Genomic DNA, 16,787 nt, shown 5'->3' with positions numbered 1-16,787 from the left:
AGCTCTAAACTGCCATCTGTTGGTCATTGTCAAGGCAATTAAACAAGCATCTGTAAATCACCTCCATGACCCCCAATAGTAGACATGGAGACTTAGAAGACCGGCTCCTTTTATTTTCTCTCCCCACCCCACCCCATTTCCTCCTATGCCTTTCTTCTATTCCTTTTTTCCCCCACTACTGAATTTGTCTTGTAGCACCTTAAAGCCTACCACATGTATAGTGCTATATACTTTTACAGAGGCCACTTCCATTATATTCTCAGCAGGAGTTATAAAAGAGTAAGCTTCCCAACAAGTGGGACAAGAGACTCCACAATGCAAAGTAGTTGTATGTGTATGAGAAACCCAGTTATCAGCAAGGTAGGAGAGTATTTGGCCAATAATTTTTTGAGTTGTTCTCTTGGTGCAAATGAATCTCTACAGGACAGGGAGCAACACAGTCTCTTTTGCCTTTTGGGAGGCAATTCGGGAGGCAAAATGACAACTGCATATCAGGGCTTGTATTTAGTGGTGAAGAAACAACCCAGGTTTCAATCTATTAACACCAATCAGCAACGCCATGTTCTGGTTCTAATCCTTTATTGGATAATCTGACAGCTGTTTTATGTAGCCTTTGTAGCCCGAGTTCGCTTCTTCTTCACCACCACTGGCTTCTGGCTGCGCAGAATTGCACTGGCACGACGCAGAGCAGCCTGAGAGAGAGTTAAGAGGAAAAGTGAGCCAACAAGAGCCTCCGATGGAAAACTGAGGCTGCAGAGCACAGCAGTTATTTCCAGGTCAAGCACCTCCAGCGGTTTCTTACAAAACCCAGATCCTGAAACACCTCATTTCTATACTGTTCCTCAAATTTGTAATACCCTCCTCTTTTCAGATCTACCAACTTAAATGAGCAGAACCATCTTCACTCCTAAAACAGGAGTGAAACAGAAGCCTTTTGGCAATTTCTCAATGTCTTTTGCAATTCAAAACACGTTATCATAACCCAGGTATTACACAGAAGGGCGCTTTTCATTGACTGCACCACACTTTGAACATTCATAGTGTTAGATAGATTTTGTAAACATCTCAATTTTCACTCTAAAATGCCAGCTCACCATGCCATTTTGTTTCTGATGAATTGCCACCATATGCTCATTGGAGTAGTGGAGACTAAATATATCCCAGTGCAAATCTACAGAGGGAGAAACCAAAGGGCCTCATCTTACCATGCGCAGGTCTTTGCGGTAGTTGTTCTTGCGGATGATGTGGCGGAGGCTGCTAAGAGTGGCACGGGCATTTTTGTTGATGGTGATCTTCTCGTAAGAGGTGGCTGGCTTCCGCTGGCCTGCAAGAGTGAAAGGTTAGGTCGCATGGATGGAAAAAGAACCTAGAATCTCTAAGATGGAAGCAGCAATAGCAAATGACACACCAGTGCATTTAGGAGAAAAATATAATAGTTTGGAAGTCCTTACCATCAGCCCCGTCAGCATGGTCAATAATTAGAATAAAGGTAAAACGGTAAATGTCCCCTGGACAGTCAAGTCCAGACAAAGGCAACTATGGGGTGTGGCACTTAGTTCACTTTTCAGGCCCAGGGAGCCAGCGTTTGTCCAGACAGCTTTCCAGGTCATGTGGCCAGCATGACTAAACCGCTTCTGGCGCAATAGAACACCATGATGGAAACCAGAATGCACAGAAACAACATTTACCTTCCTGCCGCAGCAGTACCTATTTATCTACTTGTACTGATGTGTTTTCGAACTGCTAGGTTGGCAGGAGCTGGGACAGAGCAACGGGAACTCACCAAGTTGCACAGATTAGAACTGCCGACTTTCCTATCAGCAAACCCAAGAGGCACAGTGGTTTAGACCACAGCGCCACCTGCGTCCCTTCAAAATAAGGAGATATAGTCCAGCAACACATGGAGATTCTCAGGTTCCCACATTAGTCACCACGTGAGGTAGGCCAGTATTTTCATCCCATACTGCAGCTGAAGTTGAGAGACACAGTGGCCTGCCTAAGACCTAGTCAGTAAGCTCAGCTGAATTTTTCAGCTTGAGACTGTCAGTCCAAACTCACATTCTAGATGGCAGCATACACAAAAGGGGCACAATGGCTGATCTCAGAGGATGGAAAGATTCACAAAAGAGGAGATTGCCCTTCAAAGAGCTTGGTCCCAGGCAGAATAGGGTTTTATATGTAATAATCAGCACCTTGAATTGCATGGGGGAAACAGACTGAGAGCCAGTATAGCCGGTGTTATTTATTTTCCGCCTTTTCCCTTGACAGGACTCAAGGTGGCTTACAGATAAAAACAAGAAGCGCTAAAAACACAGAAATATTGATCATTTAAATACAAGTAAACATTGACAGAATTAATCCTATATACATCATAAAGGGGGGGGGGAGTGGCCAAATGATCCCAACAGCTTGCCCCAGTCAAGATTTCTGCAACAGCCTTCTGCACCTATTGGTTTCTCTGTGGTTTTCAAAGGCAGCTCCACACAAATCACATAGCAGTAGCAAAACTGAGATATGCATGTAGGACCATAGCCAGAACTGACTATCAGGTAAGGCACATCTGGCAAAGCAGCTGAACTTTGGCAAAAGTACTCCTAGCCACAGCAGATTTGTGAACATCCAACAAGCCGAATCCAGGAGATCTTGGGAAGCGCAACATCATCCAAAACAGGACAACCTCCTGTTCCTGAACCAGTAGAACTCCTACCCAACAGCACTGCTGTCTTGTCCCAATTTAAATTTCAGTTTGTTTACCTTCATCCAGTCTGCCACTGGCTCCAGACACAGATTCAGAACTGTCTGGTCTCCCCAGAATAGGGTGGCAAGGAACTATAGAGCTGAGTTTCATCAGCCTACTGAAGTAAACCCACTCCCTGGCCCCAGATTATCTATCTCCAAGTGATATCATGTAGATGTTGAAGAGCACTGGTGATTTTATGACCCCACAGAGAAATATGTAGACCTTAATTTTCGATAACATTTCCTGTTCCCCAAAACTGTATTTTCAAGCATTTAGAAATTCATTTTTAAACAATGGCTGGAATGAATATGGGCATTTGGGACAGCCAGGCAGTGTGGGCAAAAGGGGTAAGGTTATTAGAAGTCCCTCTCCCTCCAGCCACAAAACTGCATCCCTCTGGCACTCTACCAAATGCTGCACTATCTACACACAAATTTTCTATGGTCTGGTGGGACTGCTTCCACCACTCTATTGTAGTGCTTATTCACTAACCAGAACTAAACAGATCTTTTACACCCTGCTCACGTCTCCCCCTCCAACCTCCGCCCCCCTCACTCCATTCAGCATTATTTTGCTCTAAACTAGGCTAACCCACCTGCACGCTTCTTGAGGACCACAACAATGCCCTTCCCATCAGCTGCAGGTTCCACCCCAACAGTCTTGCGATGAATCAGTCCATTGTAGCGGAAAGAATTGCGGGCTTTGAGGTTGTTTGGTTCCTTGGAAGAAACAAGAAAACATGTTACTAGGACTCCTGAGTTCCAAGAGGAAAAGAGGAGAGCTTAAGAGGTGTGGAACAATGTGTTTGAAAGTGAGGGATCCCCCCCCCCCCGCTTTTTTTGCTTCAAAAAGGGAAATAGAATTGTTGGAAAATAAAACCTAGGTTTTTATTTTTTAATTGAGGGCAGCTTACCGTGCTATATATTTGCTTGTTCCTTTTGATAAGGAAACTCGAGCAGTTGCGCACTATCATCCATTGCAGATGGGCAGACATCGTGTAGAATCCTAGGGATGAGAAGACCAAGCAATGAGAATATAAGCAAAAGAAATACGCCATTGTCAGAAGCCCAGTGCATATCCGTCTATATCCTCACACTCTCCTGCTTTAGGTATTTCCCCTCTAATTTTATGCTCCTTTACACATTATTCCAGTCTTGACATCCTGGTACCTCTAAATGTCACGCTCCTCTCCCAACACAATGAAAGAGACAATATGCTGTTGTGGTTAGAATGCTGGACTAGTACTTGGCAGATCAGGACCCAAGTCCCCACGCAAGCAATGAAATTCACTGGCTCAGTCATTCTCTCTCTGTCTCAGGCTAACCTCTCTCACTTGTAAAGATGAAATAGAGATGGGAGAAGTGTGTATGCCACCTTGATCTCCTTGGAGAAAAAGTGGGATATAAATGTAGTAACAAAGAGGGGGCTATGCTAATCAGATTCCTAATACAGCACACTACAATGCAGTAGACAAAAGGGAATTATTAGGCTTCAAGAATAGGCTATTTGTTTAAATACCACATCTTCTATCAGTGAGTGGTAGTAGTAGAATTCTGTTGTATCTTCTTCCCCCTGATATGTCACAGCAAGTAGAGACACAGCCAATGAAGGAAAGGGAAATATAAACTTAAAAGGAACATTGAGATCATGTGATTAGGAAGATGCCTGCAAATGAGCTGCTGTTTACCATCAGACATAATCTATCCTTATAACATCGTTAAGCCAGGGTTTCCCAAAGTGGTGGATACTGAGCACCCTGGGGTCAATGGGACTATGTAGAAGGTAAATAAAGACCTTGGGGTTGAAATGAAGTTTATAAGGGATAGTGCAAATGAACGAACAGCAAATTACTTAGGAATTATGAGCCTCAGACAAAAAGGGTGTGGGAATATAAAGTGCACCTCCCTCAGCATTGAGAAGCCTCTGTATTTAATATCAAATTTTTACATTTTGTGAATCCTAGAGATGGCAATTGATGGTTGCTAAATGTTGAATATCTATCATTCATGCTTGATTTTATTTCATTTACATTTCTAAGAATTTAGGTTCGGGTGAATGACACCTTTCAAAGCTCATCAATGGGTCAATGAACCCTGCATTAATCCTTACCATACAGAGTCATATTATACCTTTGTAACATGCCACGCATTCATTCTAACCACAAAATAGTGAGGCAACAATGCACAGACTGTATTTCACACACGCACAAACCGGTCTCAGAAGCTGACAAGCATCCTCAACACGGTAAGGGGGAGAGAGCCCCTTAACTGTTAAAAATTTAGCCCAATCTTAGCGCATACCAAATGCAAAATGAACCTGCGCGCTGCCTCCGGGAATAAGGGTGGGAATTAGGCGACCCACAACCCCTTTTTGCGCCCAATTGAAATCAACCTACAAGACTGAAATGGAGGGACTGGCCACGTGACAGCCCCCTCCAAACCAACTTCCCCTCCCCACTTTCTGGTAGGCCTCAGGCCCATACACTGCGGGAGAGGACCCCGAACCTGCCCTCATTACCCCCAATTCTCTTCCCTCCCCTCCAACCGGGATAATCCCACTTCCCCCGTCCAGGACAAACACGAGGCCCACTCCTTACCCTCTTCTCGCGACGACGGCCGGAAACGGAAAAGGAGGTCCGGAGCCGGCGCGAGGGGGTTTTATACCAGCTCCCTCCCACCTCTCGGTGCTGCCCCGCCTCTTCCGCTTTACAGCGCAGGGAGTCTCGCGGGCACTTCCGGCCTACGTTCGAACAGTTTTTCCAACCAGACTGTAAAGCTATAGAGGGGCGGGGGGGGAGGGGCGGTTTCGCCACAGAGATGTCGAGGGATAGAGCGGCACCATCATTGCCTTTCAGCTTTGAACGGCAGCCTTCCGGGGGCCTTTCGCGAAGCTTTCGGGAAATGGCGGCGTTCCTATGAGGAGGGCTTCGGAAGAGCTCGGCGGCAGCTCGGAACCGTTCGGGTTTTCCTTCGGGCGGTTCTGCATGACGTCAGGAGCGTTCCGAGAAGGCGGCAGTGGACGATCGAGCGAGAAGCCGGAGCCAATCGGAAACCGCCGGGAGCTCCTTTCGGGGACTCTGCTCGGGCGGCTCAGTTCAGCGGCTGCTGCCTCTGGCGCAGGGTGGCGAGAGCCTGACTCACTTTTGCGCATTCTACACTAGCGTGGTGGGGGAAAGAGGGAGAGAGAGAGAAAAAAAAACCTGAATTGAGTTTTGAGGGACGCCTGTGCCGCTCCATTTGTTTTAAGCATTCACATACCACTTTTTAGATATACAAAACTCCAAAGTGACGTAAAAAGGGTGAGTGGGAAGGGGATTTTTTAAAAACACACGCACACCATAGCTTAATAAACCCAAATTGGGACAAAATAGAGACTTGCGGCACATCAGGAGATTAACAAATGTATTGTGGCATCATCTTTCCGTGGATCAGATGTGAAGTGACAAAATGGGTTGCGGTGTGTATATTTTTGCACATACCCTAGTAACCGTAACTAAGCTTAACTACATGTACCTGAAATAACACAAAGGACCCTCTTTTATTCCCTACTTCTGCTTGCCCCCTTTTCTTCTGTTGTCTTACCTGTGATGAATTTTGTATTGCAGACTCCTTGCTGGGAGGACCTCTCCTCTTTTATCTTTTGAAAAGCAACGTGCATGAAGAAGACAGGTTGTGTTTTGATAAAAAGCATCATATTTCTTGAGCCTGAGGCACCCACCATCTCAGCAAGAGAAAGTGCACACACTGAACTGAATGCATGAGGTGACGCTGAATCCCAGAAGATGGAAAGCCCTTTGGGTAGGCAGTTCCCAGGTTGGGGAATTGGGCAGTTTACTCATTCTGGACAGATGTGTAGTATTGGGCGGAGGGGGTGCTTATTGAGCCATTGTTGTCAATGAATGGTTCAATAAGTTTCTGCAGTGGCTCATTGCATTCCTTTTCCAGCTCAGGCTGGTGTGCGAGATACAGCCATCACCTGGACAGGAAATGAGAGCCAATGTGGTGTAGTGGTTAGAGTGTTAGACTAGGACCTGGGAGACCAGGGTTCAAATACCTACTTGGCCATGAAGCTCATTGGGCGACTTTGGGCCGGTCACTGCCACTCAGCCTAACCTACCCCACAGGGTTGTGGTGGGGATTAAATGAGGAGGAGGAAAACCATGTGCCCCACATATGGCAATTGAGCTCCTTGGAGAAAAAGGTGGGATTAGAAATGCAATAAATAAATGTTTGAAGCGCAAGCAAATAAACAGCAATATGTTCTTCATTAGTTGACTTAAGGTTCTGCTCCAACCTGTTAACTCATTGCTGTATCTCTTATTCTCTGAGAATGAAGCAGCAGCAACAGCCTATAATAGGATACTTCCATCCCTCCATACACCTTAGAAGTGACTGGTTACCCCCCCCCAGCTCACTTTGCAACACGTCCCCCCCCCCCGCTTTGTTTCCCCTCCAGAACTCTCTGTGATTTATTTTCCTGACTCTTGTGACTTTTGTTCTGCCACAGAGATGTTCTCCCCTTGTTTCTTTTATGCCACCTTGTGACTTCTTTTATCTCTCTCTTTCTGTGTAATCTTTCACACCTCCCAATGACTCTGTGTGTACTTCCTTGCGGTCTCACGCCCTCCTCCTCTGTTTTCTATTTATTTTCTCCTCTCATGCAACCACTTCATGCTGCGATTTTTATTTTAAAACAAAATAAATCCCCCTCGCTCCCTAGAAACTAATTTCACACTTTCTTCTGCAATCCTTGCTGTGCAAATTGCTTATTTGCTGCACCTTTGGGACAGGTCCTGACAGGGACCAAGACTGGCAAGGGGCACCTAGAAGCTGGCTCTGTGCCCTCTGCCACAAGGGAAGCTCTGCAGCTGGCCCTTGGGTGGATAGGCAAGCAGATAGGAGACTTCATGGTGGACGGCTGCCCATTAGAGATAATGGGGCACTGCCCTACCAACCTCGCTTGCCATCAATGGGGCCCCACCTGCCTGTCTTCTGACTTGCAGCCATGCCAGGTGATAGTCCTAGCTGTCAGCTTCCTCCTCCTTATTCCCAGGGTCTCCCAGAGTGGCTCCACCTACTGCTGCCCTCTCTGCCTTCCGCCCCTCCAGTCGCGCTGTGGCTTAGCAGATCCTGGAGGGAAGGAGAATGGCAGAGGGCTGTGTGTGTGTGTGTGTGTGTGTGTGTGTATGGGCCAAACTGGCAGCAGGCAGAGTGGTGGGCTCTGGAGGTATAAGACTCTGCCCTGGGTATCCAAGGGTGCAGAGACATTCCGTAGTCATTGCACTCAGCTCAGCATCTCTCAGCCAGCATGATGTAGAAGTTAAGAGAGCTTGGACTAGCACCTAAGAGACCAGAGTTCAAATCCCCACTCGGCCATGAATTTCACAGGGTGACCTTGGTCCAGCCAAAATCTCTCAGCCTAACCAGAACAGGATTGCTCTGTGGATAAAATGGGGAGGAAGAGAACCATGTCTTGAGCTCGGAGGAAAGGCGGGATATAATTCACTAAGTAAATGATTTTGGAATTAACCTCAGCAGAGCTCCCAGCTGAAATGCTTGAAAGCCCTGTATCCAACCACTACCCAATCAATCAATTCAGCCCTTTTGCTGGCAAGCCACCACAGCATCACAGGGACAGAGGACCATTTGACCCTTCCAGTATGTGGGTATGCCTGGTGACATGGTGGCTATAATTATTATTTTTATTATTCACACCCTACCCATCTGGCTGGGTTTCCCCAGCCACTCTGGGCGGCTCCCAACCGAATATTAAAAACATGATAAAACATCAAGCATTAAAAACTTCCCAAAACAGGGTTGCCTTCAGATGTCTTCTAAAAGGCAGATAGTTTCCTTGACATCTGATGAGAGGGTGTCCCACAGGGCGGGTGCCACTACCGAGAAGGCCCTCTGCCTGGTTCCCTGTAACCTCACTTCTGGCAGTGAGGGAACTGCCAGAAGGCCCTCGGAGCTGGACCTCAGCGTCTGGGCAGAACGATGGGGGTGGAGACGCTCGTTCAGGTATACTGGGCCGAGGCCGTTTAGCCAGACCATCCCCCCTACCAGGGAACAGATTAAAGCTGCAAGTGAGGCATTAGCACGACCAGAACCGTTTTGAATCAATTTATCCCACTGTGATACACACCCCGTTCTCTGAGTTTTGCGACATTCTAGGGGTGCATCAGGGCTTACCTATGTTTGGCTTCCTTTGGAAGGAAGCCACTGGGGGCTGACTGGTCTTATGTAATGTTTGAGTTTATTTACAAAAGTATCGGTTGAGCATAGGTGGTTTCATGGACTGGTTGGTCACAGAGGGATGCTGGGGTGAACCATCTGGGGATCCACCAAGGGAAGAAGGTTCAGAGCCCAGGGAGTGGTGGTGGGACAACCATGAGTAGTCAGAGGGAGGACTGGGAAGAGGTGTCAGAAGCTGAAGAGGTACCAGGGCTTAGCGAGCTGGGAGAGTCTGTGGCAGAGAGGTCCAGAATCAGAGACAGAAGCTGAAGCAGGAGAGAAGGGAGGCCAAGAGGCAGAGATAAGTCAGGCTGGTGAAGAGTCATGGAGCAAGTCCCCCCCACCATCTCCCAGAACCAGGAGAGGCATGAAAAGAGTGGAAGAGAGGTTGGCTGCATGCAGACACGTCTCTGATTGCTTGGGGAAAGCCCTGGAGAGGAGGGGACTTAGACGGATGTCGGGAGGCAGGGACTTTCAGGCTCAGCAACTGGTCCGTGGGGCAAGACCTACCAGGGATGAGCTGCTGTGCTCATTAGGTTTGTCACTCAGCCAAGTCTGTGCAGATCGTGTTCTTGCTAATAAAGAGTTAACTCCAACTGGCCTGGTGTGATTTACTGCTGGCTCGTGCCTGACAGATTGATCCTGACTGGTGGAGAGGCACACAGCTTTAAAAAAGGGGTAACATGCCTATGGGCTGCATTTAGCTCCCCAATAGTTTTTTTGTGACCCCCTCAATCCCTACCAATTTGTCATTTCTTTTTTTTTAAATGTGGCTGTCAGCTGCTTCTACCGTTGTGTGAACGTGGCCCCAGTTGCATTGGCCTGACTGGGGGACAGGAAGTTTCCCCAGTAAATGAATGCAGTTGATCGAACTTTGGGGGATCTGGTGGGCTAGCAGGCAGGACCACTCAGCTTCACCCTTTGATATCGGATCTGAATTCATCTGTGGTCCTCTTGAGACTTCAGGGCTGGGATTGCGCACGTTTTTATTTTTATTTTAAGAGAGAGGGAGAGAGAGTTTGGTTCAGGGAGGACGGGGTAATTAACAAGCTATTGATTGCCCAGGCGGGCTGATCGATTGGGAAGGAAGCGAGGTTGCGCTGAGCACCGGCCGCACAGTGCGAGGTTGTTGGAGGGGGTGCAGATGGCATTGATGCTCTGGCTGCTGCTGCTGCTGCCCCTTCTCTGGGGTGGGGGGCTCCCGTTTGAACTGCATGAGGCCATTGAGGAGCTGCAGAGCGAGAACACACAGCTCCAGGGCAAGATCCAGAATCTCACGGAAGCCCTAAGTGAACTCAGGCTCTTCGTATGGAACCGATCGCAGGGTGAGACCCCCCAAATCTGGATCATGACCCCTCCCTTTCCTGGCAGCACCAACACTCCTCTATTCCAACCTGTATTCCCGGCGCTATAATCTCCTCTTTTATCCGATCCCATTCTTTTCAGTATAGGTAGATTTGTAGTATCTCTCTGTTAGTTGCACGCAAAGCAAGTTACTAGTCCTTATCGGTATGTGGAAGAGCTTGGAAAACACTGAGCAGTTTCTGGTGAAAGATCGGAAGCTGGTACAGTGGGGGAAGATTGCAATATCTTGTGGTCAAGAGGACATGTGCATGCTCCTTGTGACAAGCAGAAATATTTGGTCCACTTAAGTGTGCCACATTTGGGGGGAATATCAGAAATTAGCTTCTTCAAACAGAACATTTTAATAGTGGCAAGAAAGCAACAACTACTGTATGTGCTGTGTTTAGATCCCATGCTGAGCCGATGATGAACAAACTATGCGAAGTAAGGCCATATATATGCTAATTAATATGCTTTTTTTAAAAAAAGATTTATTGCAGAACTGGGGTGACCTTGAGATGGAAGCTCTGCTAACTGTGCTCATAATTAACAGCACTGATTTTGCTCACTAGGGAGGTGGGTTCACCTGCCTGCTGCAACTATCCAAAGGGACTCACCCCCTTTGTTGACAGCAGGTCTTAAGAACTCCAGTGTTTACGGTGATTTTGAAATCCTGAAAATGTTCCCCTTTTGGGAGAGTGCTGCTGCATGTGATGATAAAGGCAACCCAATGTATAAATATCAGAATGTAGCTCCTGTCAACTGATTAAGACTAGGTAATGACGAAGCTACGATCCCTTTCCTGGCTGATTGGAAAGCAATTTACTCTTTATTGAATAAGAGCAATCTATATGAAAATCTGTGCCCTCAAATATTTTCCATGTTGTTGATGTTTGAGTGATCCATATACATTAGGTCGCAGTGTGTGGGTACTGTAAATCAGTCCTTGGCTCTAGTAATGGGTTGGGCGAGGGCCAACAAACGGAAGCTAAACCCAGATGCAGAGAGGAGGAGTGTGTGGGTACGCTATTGGTCTTCCCAAGGGAGTGGTGTTCACGGCACAGGGGGCTGGTGCACAATGGAACTGGTTGGGTGGGAGGCCCAACAGTAGGTGGCGCCAGAGAAGCAATGAGTTGTAGTTCTGCCCCATTCTCTTCCCTGCTGAGTCCTACTAGTGAGTGCAACACTGAGACTAAGGAAGAGGGAGCTGGCAGGCGGGGCTTGGGGGCTGGCTGTGAGCAGTTTGGGGGAGCAGGGCCCCATCCGCCCCTGAAATATACTCAGAGTCGAGAGTGGGTTTCATGCTCTTTATTCAGCTCATAGTGGTGAGGAGGAATGAAAGTTCCCCCCAAATATCTGCTTTATATACATTATTTACACAATGGGCCACACGTGATTGGCTAATTCCAGGATTCTCCTGTAGGCCAATCAGGTTGTGGATTCACTTCCACCTGGAACTGGATTGGGTGGCTCCTGTGGACGAATCAGACTGCTGCATTCTGAATCCTATTGTTCTAGGACCAATCAGACTGCTGCATTTTGGATCCTATTGTTCTAGGACCAATCAAACTGCTGCATTTTGGATCCTATTCAACTCAGTACATAACAGCCCCCATGGGCCAGCCTGCACTGCGTTCTTCTTATTGATCCACAGCTGCAACTGCATGTAAACAGAGATAGCCTGGCCATGTTATCCCTGTGCTGGTAATCTCCAGTCTAGACTACTGTACATTGGGCTGCCATTGAAAGTTGTTCAGAATCTACACTTGTTGCAGAATGCAGATGTTACATTACTAACTGGGCATTGTTTTCATATTAAGTACAATGTTATGCCCACAACACTGCTCCTAGTCTATTTCCAGGCCCAATTTGACGTTAAGCTGTTCGACAGAGGGCTTCCTGTGAGGGGCTTCTTTGTGGTGGTGCCCCAGTTGTGGAATACACTCCCTGCAGAGGCCCACCTGGTCCTTTCAGCCCCAGACATACATTTTTTATTTTCCTGAGATTGTTTTCCTCAATCCTGCTTACTGTTTTATGATTATTTTGTGGCCTTTTAGCTTATCATCTTTAGTCATATTTTACTTTTTATGAACCATCCTGGGAATACAATGGAAGGGTGCTATTAAAATGCTTAAAACTAATTTATTTATTAAGCCTTATTAGCAATTGAGCGACTGTATCTAGTTCAGTTCACCATTAGCCACAAGAAACGCCAAAGAAATTAAATGTTAAGTATCAAACAAGCGAGCGGCTTTAATATTAATAGTTATGTTCTTCTTAGTCAAATCTGTTCGTGACTCAGCTAGTGGTATTAAAAATGTAGCAGTGTTCCTCATATCTTTGAAATCATTATTTAAAAGTATAAAAGCATAATTTAAAAGTATAAAATATCATTTGAAGGATAGATCGGATATAGAATTCCCTTAAAATATCTGTGAGGTATGCCTTTATCCTTACAGCCTGGGATTGTATATAATTGTCCAGTTATTTGGTATTTGTCTTTTTTCTTCTTTTTAAAGTATGCTAAAATAAATGATCAAAAAGAAAGAAAAGACCTGAGTCCCAGTTGTTGAGGAAGGAAGGAGATGCGCAGAGAAGGGGAATGTGGCAAGCGAAACGCTTTGTACTCCAATGCCAGAAATGTACCTTTCCAAATTGAAGATCATTCAGCTCTCATCCACAGAAGCTGGATACTCTGAAGTGACGTCTTAAAGACCTGGGCCAAACATAGTTTGATCTCAGTCAGCTCATACCCTCCAACATTTCTCTAGTGAAAATAGGGACGTCCTGTTCCAGAATGATAATTTTACTATTTATACCCCACACATCTTACTGCGTTGCTCCAGCACTCTGGACAGCTTCCGACATATATAAAAACATAATAAAACAGCAATATTTTTTTTAAAAAACTTCCCTATACAGGATTGCCTTCAGATGACTCAGGGGTGGGGGGCAGATCATACATTTCTCCAATGAAAATCGGGACATTCTGGGATCAGATCAGAAACTGGGACGGCTTCTCTAAATCAAGGATGTGCCAGGGAAACAGGGACACTTGGAGGGTCTGTCAGCTCCATAACCTCTTTCTCATGCCTCAGCCCTTGAAGTAGTTGTTATGTACTGAAGTTCTCACCCTGGGCCAGCAGGGGGGTACTGTAGATAATTATGCAAATAAGGGATCAAAAGTGACGTTCAGTGATTGGATAGATTTAGGAAATTGTTACAGTAACATTGTATTGGAGCTCTATATAAGCAGGCTGACTGAACCCTTCAGTTCAGTTCTGTCCTGGCCTGTGAATAAACAAGAGCTGTTTGAAGAATCGCTGTGTCGTCTGATATGTTCACCCACAACTTAACAGTAATAATAAAGAAAAGCAGCTTAATGGTGTGTGTGTGTGTGTGTGTGTGTTGTGCATGCCTGAAGAATGGTTAATTTCACAACATGTCCTTTCCTTCAGGTTCTCATTCCACGGCTGAACACCTTCTCCGTGAGCACCTGCCTTGCCGCCCAGATGCCCATTGGCGAAACACGGCTGCTCCCCGCCTTCCTGAGCCTTCCTCCTGGCTCCTTGCTGCTATGCTCTTGATGGCGATGTTGTCAAAAGTCATGAGCTGAAAACAACAACAACATTGGTGCGTGCGCATCTGTGCACAATGCTCCTCTGCCTCTGCAGGGGGAGCTCTGATGTTTCTCGGAGCTTCCTTTCCCACCTTCTAGAAGGGAGATCGTGCTTTCTGACCTTTTCTTGGACTTTGGCTCCTGCACCAGAGGGTTTGGGGTACAATTTTCATTTGTGCTATCTTGCCTGTTGATTCTGGATTGCTTCTAGCCCAGCCAGGTGGGCAGGGTATAAATAATAAAAGTATTATTATTATTATTATTATTATTATTATTATTATTATTATCATCATCATCAATGGACAACTTAATGTCTGTGAACAGGTAACTGAATGGGTGTACGCAAAAGCTCAGTGGTTGCTAAATAGCCCTAAGAGATCGGGGTTGGGGGCCTATGAAGGGTACTTTGAATAGTAAGTTTAAGATGTTTCAGTGGACATTATCAATAAGTGCAGGCTTGAGTGTTGATCAAAATGCTTTGGATACTACATTGACTCAGTTTTTGACCAAAAGGAGCTAACTTGGGGAAGGGGGGTCATTAGAAAGGGGTTGGAGTCCTTGATTTCTTGCAGTTTCTAAGCCTGGGGCTTAGATCGTAGATTTCTTGGCAATTATATTTTAATGCATCATTTCACCCCACCCCGGCTAACTCTCAGGATTTGCTATTTAAAGGGGAATTCTGTAGAAGACGCCCCACCGGATGTTGCTTTTTTCTTTCATGAGGAGGGCAATCACATTTGGGCAATTTCAGGTTGGCACAGTTCAAGTTGATTTGGAACGAAAATACTTCCCTCTTGGTCACATTGGATTTTTTAATTTTTTTTTTTTTACGATAAGCAACTGGGTGTGAAAATGGGCCAGATTTCCTGATGCAAAGTGGTAGGACCTGCCGACAAACAATTCAGAATGAACGCTCAATAAACAGGCAGCATTCCATGCAAACCGATGGAGAGGGCACCACAGTTCAAGAAGGACACTGACAAACTGGAATGTGTCCAGAGGAGGGCAACCAAAATGGTCAAAGGCCTGGAAACGATGCCTTATGAGGAACGGCTAAGGGAGCTGGGCATGTTTAGCCTGGAGAAGAGGAGGTTAAGGGGTGATATTATAGCCATGTTCAAATATATAAAAGGATGTCACATAGAGGAGGGAGAAAGGTTGTTTTCTGCTGCTCCAGAGAAGCGGACACGGAGCAATGGATCCAAACTGCAAGAAAGAAGATTCCACCTAAACATTAGGAAGAACTTCCTGACAGTAAGAGCTGTTCGACAGTGGAATTTGCTGCCAAGGAGTGTGGTGGAGTCTCCGTCTTTGGAGGTCTTTAAGCAGAGGCTTGACAACCATATGTCAGGAGTGCTCTGATGGTGTTTCCTGCTTGGCAGGGGGTTGGACTCGATGGCCCTTGTGGTCTCTTCCAACTCTATGATTCTATGAATGCTCCATGGAAGCTGTCTGGAAGCAACCTTACAGAACAGACACCGAAAGCAGCTTCAGGTTGCACTGGGGATAATTCTGGCACTTGACCATATGACTGAGATAAAGCAAGACAGAAATGAAGATGCATATCCTTTTACTAAAGAGGGCTTATTTGTGGTGTTCACAATTACTAAATTTATTGTGGAGGGGATTCATGGGTGGGTGTCTGTCTGTCTGTCTGTCTGTCTGTCTATCTAATCTATCATCTATCTATCTATCTATCTATCTATCTATCTATCTATCATCTATCATCTCTCTCTGTCTCTCTCTCTCTCTCTCTCTCTCTCTCATCTATCTATCTATCTATCTATCTATCTATCTATCTATCTAATCATCTATCTATCTCTATCATCTACCCCCTTTTCCAAGGAACTCAATACAGCAGAAATCATTCTGCCCCCCCCCACTTTTTTATCATTACAACAACCTTGCAAGGTAGGTTAGGATGAGAGACAGTGGCATGTCCAAAGCTTCATGACTGAGTGGGGATTTCAAGCTGGGGTGCTAAAGTCCTACTCTGACACTCTAACCACTGCACCACTCTCCCCCCCTCTCTCCCCCTCGCAGATCTAATGGTAACCTTTTAAGAACACATGGATCCCTATATGAACAGCTCCTTGATTTCCCTCCCCTATATGAACAGCTCCTTGATTTCCCTCCCCATCACATATGAGTAGCACCATCAGGGCAGGACCCTCGCGCAGCAGAGGAAGCAGAAAGGCCCCCTAGTACAACTGGGTCGGCTAAGCACATTTTGAAGTAGTACACATCACCACCTGAAGAGGGTCTCTCTTCCCCCTCCATAACATGAAATCCAGAGCATACATGCCTCTGTCCTTGAAACAATTTATTAGTGATTAGGAGCCTCATACCCAAAGTTGCTTGGGAATTCTAATAATCCAAAAATCAGCGCTGTGAAACCAGTGGCTGAAATAAGTGCTATTTCGAAAGGTTCAATCTGCTGTCTTGATTCAAAATGGCATCCAGTTGTATCCAGACCTATGCCTTGATTGTCAGGAGCCAGAGTCAGGAGCAAGTCAGCAATAAAAACCCCAGTGTCAGAGAAGCTACGGTAACTCTTTATTCAAAGAAACCAAAACAACACAGGCCTAGCGACTGCAGTGACTCTTCCCAGTAGGTCTTGCCCCAATGAGGCAGTTGTGAGGACTGAAGGTCCCCACCTTATTATTATTATTATTTATTGAATTTATATACCTGGGGGTCTCAGGGCAGTTCACAGAATAAAATCAAGATATAAAACCACAAAATACCCCGCTCTCTAAGACTCCTCCCCAGATTCCTTCCCAGCAGCCTAAGGCTCTGTTGACTTGTCTCTCTTTGCCCTGCCCTCTTCATTCCTCTGTGTTCTGGGAGA

General features: G+C 46.1%; 1 protein-coding gene and 1 long non-coding RNA gene across 3 annotated transcripts in view; one reads left to right on the top strand and one right to left on the bottom strand.

Annotated features, from left to right (window-relative positions):
• Window positions 1-562: 562 nt before the first annotated feature.
• The window catches only part of RPL28 (ribosomal protein L28), a 95,586-nt gene continuing 79,361 nt past the window's right edge, over window positions 563-16,787 (bottom strand). Inside the window, exons 1-5 of one of the 2 annotated variants that reach the window (XM_028703569.2) lie at window positions 5,337-5,433; window positions 3,654-3,745; window positions 3,336-3,459; window positions 1,206-1,324; window positions 563-692 (exon numbers count right to left, since the gene is read on the bottom strand). In XM_028703569.2, coding sequence (XP_028559402.1) covers window positions 603-692; window positions 1,206-1,324; window positions 3,336-3,459; window positions 3,654-3,734 — 414 coding nt within the window. In that variant the 5' untranslated portion in view covers window positions 3,735-3,745; window positions 5,337-5,433 and the 3' untranslated portion in view covers window positions 563-602. Of the gene's footprint in view, window positions 693-1,205; window positions 1,325-3,335; window positions 3,460-3,653; window positions 3,746-5,336; window positions 5,434-16,787 lie in introns of those variants that run through there. The other variant, XM_077917054.1, reaches the window with a different exon arrangement.
• Window positions 5,543-14,195, top strand: LOC114582495 (uncharacterized). The gene is made up of 2 exons (XR_003703458.2): window positions 5,543-6,537; window positions 13,776-14,195. It is a non-coding gene; the product is annotated as an uncharacterized LOC114582495 (long non-coding RNA).

The sequence above is a fragment of the Podarcis muralis genome, chromosome 13, assembly GCF_964188315.1.
Source record: "Podarcis muralis chromosome 13, rPodMur119.hap1.1, whole genome shotgun sequence".
NCBI lineage: Eukaryota > Metazoa > Chordata > Lepidosauria > Squamata > Lacertidae > Podarcis > Podarcis muralis.
This window is presented reverse-complemented; position numbering and strand designations above follow the sequence as displayed.